This window comes from Olea europaea, chromosome 3 (genome assembly GCF_002742605.1).
Source record: "Olea europaea var. sylvestris chromosome 3, O_europaea_v1, whole genome shotgun sequence".
NCBI lineage: Eukaryota > Viridiplantae > Streptophyta > Magnoliopsida > Lamiales > Oleaceae > Olea > Olea europaea.
In genome coordinates, this window is record NC_036239.1 from 20,264,943 (window position 1) to 20,271,060 (window position 6,118).

General features: G+C 32.2%; 1 protein-coding gene across 1 annotated transcript; it reads right to left on the bottom strand.

Moving 5' to 3' along the window:
- Positions 1-1,507: 1,507 nt before the first annotated feature.
- On the bottom strand, positions 1,508-5,990 carry LOC111389377 (probable Xaa-Pro aminopeptidase P). The gene is made up of 4 exons (XM_023014301.1): positions 5,699-5,990; positions 4,970-5,142; positions 4,347-4,592; positions 1,508-1,682 (listed from the first exon to the last, which is right to left on the bottom strand). Exons 1-4 carry the CDS (start codon positions 5,729-5,731, stop codon positions 1,523-1,525), a joined length of 612 nt encoding a protein of 203 aa, XP_022870069.1. The 5' UTR covers positions 5,732-5,990; the 3' UTR covers positions 1,508-1,522.
- Between the last annotated feature and the right edge of the window lie 128 nt (positions 5,991-6,118).

Sequence of the window (6,118 nt, forward strand, 5' to 3'; positions counted from 1 at the left end):
CAAATTATTAGAATTGAAAATTTAGGGACTCATTTGAGGGTTAATTCACCTTCTAGGACCTTGTAGCAACCTTACTATAAATGCCAATTCCCACATGTTTTTGATTTAAAGAAAGGGTCAATTCTTAGTCAAACACTTCTATAGAAAACACTCGATATATGTTTTTTGTCATATTCTTGATTGACCAAACATAAGATAATATGTAATGTGAATGCATGAATGTAGGAATGGGAGAGATTCTTGCTCATTTTACAAATTTCAAGGAACAATTTTTACCATCATGGGTTTTTCCTTAATAATGCATGCCTAGTCTTGTCCTATTTAGACCTCTCATTCACATTCACATGCTACCACTAACTATTATTTTTCAGTTTAAAAAATATTCACATATACACGTTCATAAGTCGATGTAGAAATTGCAGAGGGATCAAGTCTATATTACTCTTTCTTTCAAATTTCACAGTAAATGTGCTGTTTATGTTGGATTATTATTATGTTATAAATTTCAAGAAAATTATTATGGGTCCTATATGGTACCATATGATTATGATTAGGTTAAGAGGACTAGAGTTTAGTAGCGCTACACATAAGAATTCTTACCACCTATGCTCGGTAAAATTCTTGTCTCCCCATTATATTGATTATGATTATTATGCTCATTTAAGTTATACACGATAATAATTCATGGCGTACTCTTTGAGATTTTGTAAATCTTACTCTATGATAATTTTCCCTCTCAAGCAATTGATAGTTCGAGGCAGTCAACATGGAGAAGACAACGGGTTAGGATTAATAAATTATTTTGTGTTTAAAACACAACTTCGAATTTCCAATTTAGTTGTTATGTTGAAATTATTATTTTTATTTATTTTTTGCAGAGACATGATAAAACCAAAATTTACTTACTTATTGAAGAAAAATAAAAAAATTTCGTGTTCTTATTTTAGATCTTATGAAAGAATTGAGTTTTATTTAGTGACACTCAAATAATCAAGAATTCGGGCCATCACAGCAAGTTTCTACAAAATGATGAACAACAAACTGTTGCCCCTTAGTGGTAGTCTGTCATCATTTCGACAAAATAGAGCTGGATTCCTTCCCCTTGACACATCTGTTATTTGCTTAAATAGCAACTAATGAATAAGTAGCCTATGGGTTATTTATAAAAACCATAGTTATGATTTCAGGGTGACAGTTTCTGTGTCCTGTAGTGCAAAACTTCATTTGTTTGCTCACTTGCTAAGTTGCCATATCCTCGGAGATAAGACATTAATGATGGTCTCCATCACAAGTTCATGAAGGACTCTCAAATAATAAAACCTCCCACATACCACAATTATATGCACAAGTGTTGCACATCAAGTGACAAAAAGTTAATGAAAGATCATAATGCCAAACAAAAAATGACATACACAGAGTGTTTACTTATTTCGAGGCATTGATAGTAATGTTCGTTTACTATTAAAGTACTAGGAGGTGCCAAGCGATAATAATATGCTCAAAACCAATAAGAAATAGAAATTTACATACCACTTATAGTATCGAAACTTGTGTCAACAAAACCTTCTTGTGCAGAACGAAATTCAAGAAGCTTGTCTGCAACGTTTACCTCGGTCAGAACAACGCCATTGCTGATTTCGTCCTCCAGCCAAGCCCAGAACTGTGCAAGAGCAGTTGCATCCCTGCATAAGACAAATTCATGCATAAATATTCCCCAAAAACAAGAGGCCGCTATTGTCCATTTTCAAACGTACAACAAAAAAAAAAACCCTCAAATTCACAGTTATAAAATATCCATCGAGTTAATCAACTAAAAGAAATGGAAAACGTAAAAGATGAAAATATCAAAAACTCGAAGTCATAACTTTCTTATAGTTATATTAAATCTAAGGTAACCTACCAATGCTTTTCCAAGAACACGATATTGAAGAGGTATTTTCTTATGCTCTGTAAACATTCTTTTTTTTTTTTTCTTTTTTTTTTTTTTTAATGACCGTGGGTGTTCGAGCCATCTTACGCGTACCTCAACTAATTCCACGGGGCTTGAAGTTTACAACCAAGTACTCACCTCAGTGGTCATGAGGGGACTCAAACTGATAATCATTAGGGAGTAAATCCAAGGCATGATCACTGAGCTACCTCTCATGATTTGCTCTGTGAACATTCTTAGCCAACTAAGAAAACAAAATGTTTATATATAAACCCGTGAATGTATTAAAAACTATTGTAAAATTGTTATATTACTGGATATTTCAAACAAACGAATTTTAATATTTATTTCAAAGTGAGTACACATGTATCAGATTAGAAGTAAAGAAACATTAAAGCAGAATATGGCTCGAACTTTGATGTAAAATAATTTATTCCTTTATGAATGATCACTCAACCTTAATCAGTTTAGGTTACCCATAATACTCCTATGATGTTCATATGAGAAACTTAATCCATTGCATAATCTCACCAGATTTTCTCTCTCTTTCTCTACATTTGGTTGTGCATGTATAATGCACATTAGATGTTTTGACTATCAGCAAAAGCATCCAGCAGCTAATTTGTTCTTTCATGTCATTTCTACCTTGATAGTTTATTGCTCATTTTAAATATGATTCTGTGTTCTAATCATAGAGGCTTTTTGTAAAGGCAGAATATGCTGCCATCAAAAGCTTCTAAGACCATTCCTCAAAAAAGAAAAAAGGTTTTCTAAAACCACTGATTTACATTTGCAAAACATGTCATAGCAGTGGATTTTGTGCTATTCAGGTTTAGTTATAGTTCATTTACGATGTTATATTTCTAATAATTAGTATTATAAAGTGATCAGTATTATTATTACATTGCCTTGCATTGCAACTTATCAACACAATATTTACTCAGATTTATTAGTTTTCCATTGAATTTTGTGCTGTAAGAATTTATAGATTTTGATTTTACTCATGATCATAGTTATTAACACAGAATAGAAATTAAGTTTAAATGATACGTGGCAAACATGGGTCCATAAATAGCTGCTAGATTATATTGATGCTTTCCATAAATCACTTAAAGATCAAAAAGTGTTTTTGTTACTTTAATATGATAACCTGTTGTGACATAAAACGTCGACAAACAAATGAATTAAACTAAAGGCGCATCCACGGTAAGCTGAGGTGAAATCCTGCTACGTGTTATAAATATTTGAGTCATTTATTTTCTTCCAATGGTCTTGTCTTGTTTTAGACATCCTACATACTTTAGCATGTCCTTTACTCAATGTTCCAGTGAAAAGAGAAAATAATATATATCGAAATTTACATGAACTTCAAAGTTAGTAAAAGTTCTCTTTTCATTAAATTAATTCATAGTAATACATTCATATTTGAATCAACATATTTTGATGCAACTTGTGTTATTATTCTTGTATGGTAATTATTTGTAAGGAATAATCCACTGAACAAACTTACCATTAAATTATTCAAATTTCTTATTTTCAAACGTTTGGCACGTTAAAATATTTCATTTTTAAAATTGTTCCTATATAGGAATAAAAAATATAAGTATCAATATAGATGCTAAGTAGGTATGCACTTTACTTTTTGACAAAATTATTTTTAGAGACTCGACCAGAAGATTCTTTTGACATTTGAATGTGATGATTAAGATATACTGATATTCAATATAAACATTCACAAGAAGTCAAAATTTTAAAAATGAAAATATTTCTAAGGTTAACTGTCACACCAATAAAAGAAAAAGTTGCCGCTTAATTCATTTGAGGGTAGTGTGGAAAGAACTACTATTTTGCAAGTGGCCATCTATTTCGAGACATCCAAACTCGAGTTGTATGAACAAATATGGCTCACTTAGGCTTTATATCAGGACTTATTTATCAACTAGGATAGCCTAGGAGGCTTGTAAAGATTAATATGGCATTCAAACTGAAATGTAGTAGTTAGTAAACCCAAGGTTCCATGACAGAAATTTATATCAACACTAACGATTACCCTTTTTATACATTTCTAGTTAACAAACTTCTTTAAAACATAACCTTGCCTGATATATAACGGAACTGGAAGCTTGCCAATGAAATCCAAAAACATGGAAACATAAGGCAATTTGCATGTGAAGAGGTATACCGTGGACATTCTCCTTTAACAGAATATAGAAATAAGCATAAAGTAAGTAATAAAATTGAAACCAAATAAGCTTGACAAAAAGTCCCAAGTGTAGATGACAGCTTCAACATCTGATAGTGCAATAGCATAAATGCAAAGAATAATCTAGTTCATGTCATATAATTGCACATTTTTCTCTGAAGCAGAAAAATTAGTCACATCTATTTCTAAAAGAAATATTTGTATTCCAATTACCTTAGATGAGAATTACACATCCCTTTTAGTTCTGCCTCATTCTTTACAGCCTTAGCCAGACAAACAGGTGAGCTCTTATTTATTGCAGAGGGTTCCCAAGGTTCGCCATTTATCGTCGTCTTGTTTTTGTTTATTAAACTTGCAATACCGCCTGCGAACTTGTTGCAGGCAGATTTATAAGTATTCACGATAGCAGCACTAACAGATGATGTGTCCAACCAAAGGCATGCCCCTTTAGCAGCCAAACTGCAAGAAAATTATAGTTTAATACGGTGACCAGACTGGAAGGTTCAAAATCTAGCCCAGTTATATGTAAAAATAAATAATAAAGAATAAAAAAAATTAAGACCTATAAAAATAAACCCAAAACTGGCCAGTCTTATGGTTTCACTTTTAAAACAAGAAGAAAATTTTGTCTTCATTTATTTATTCAACTTTTTATACCGCTGGTTCGATCGTTGACCCTTTAAAGGTCAATGCCTGGGCCAGTTTTTTAAACCCTGGTAAAACCTATAGAATACTCAGCAGTTCTACAACTTGCTGCTGCTGAAGTAAACAGAGCAACTTTGTGAGTGGAATGACTGCATAAATGAGTAAAATGGCTTTGAAACTCCTAACTTTACCTTTCGATTTCAGAAAGAATGGATTCACATGGTCTCAACTCTATTCTTGCATTCTTCAAATGATTAATCACTTCTGGGGTAATTTTGGCATCATCAATAAATAACTTAGATCCATCAGTTTCCACGATTAAGTACGCATACATGACCGGCGAATGTGGCACATCATTACCTCTCTATCAAGAGAAAAAAAAATATAGCATTCACATTTAGCAGTATATACTGAGAACCAGAAATAAATAATTAATGAAACCAATGTATAACTTCTTGACAACTCAAGAAACAAGGAAAAACCAAAAGAACCTAAAATTCCATGAAGAGGAAGTTCCAGGTTAAATCCTTAACAGACCATTGCATCATTGCAATGAAAAGTAAAATGGAAATCTTCTAATCATAGTATTAATATAAAAGCTTATATGAAAAGGTGATACTTGACAGCTGGCCTTATGCTCAAAGAAAAAAAAAAAAAAAGGTTTGTCCATTTGATTCTAGAAGAAGTATTTATTCTCAAGTAAATGTCTCATTCCTCAATTCCAGGTTATTAATTAATCTGTAATAATAATTGGTTGACTTAAAATTATTCTAGATCATTTATTTTGATGACCACAAAACACCATTTCCTTCCACGTCATTCTTTTTCTTCTTTTTTCTTGGAGGGGGTAAATGAACTTATTTCACAATTTCTACGAATAAAATTTTGAGTTTTCTTCAAGAAATAGGATAGAGAGCTACCAAGTTCAATAGCCACGCAATCTCATCCAGCATTGAGATAACAATCGCAGATGAACCAGCATCAGTTAATTCAGACCTCAGTGAAGACAGCTTGGATGACACATCTACACCAGCATATTTTAGGTCATGCACTCTGACAGGTTTGTTGGGAGGCCTTGGTCTGGTTTCTTTCCATATTTCATCCACGAGATTAATATCATACAAGTAGACTAATTCATGATTCTTTTTAGATATAGCCTCTTTCAGTTCTTCTGAGGCATCGTAAGAAAAAAGAAACTGTTCCCTTCACATAAAAAACAAAGAGAAGGTTATGATCAAATGGAGGAAATTGAAGATCGCATATACACATGGACAGAAGTCACAAGGAAACAGTAAAAAAAAGAAAAAATAAAACAGGAAAAAAGGACATAAACAAAAAGC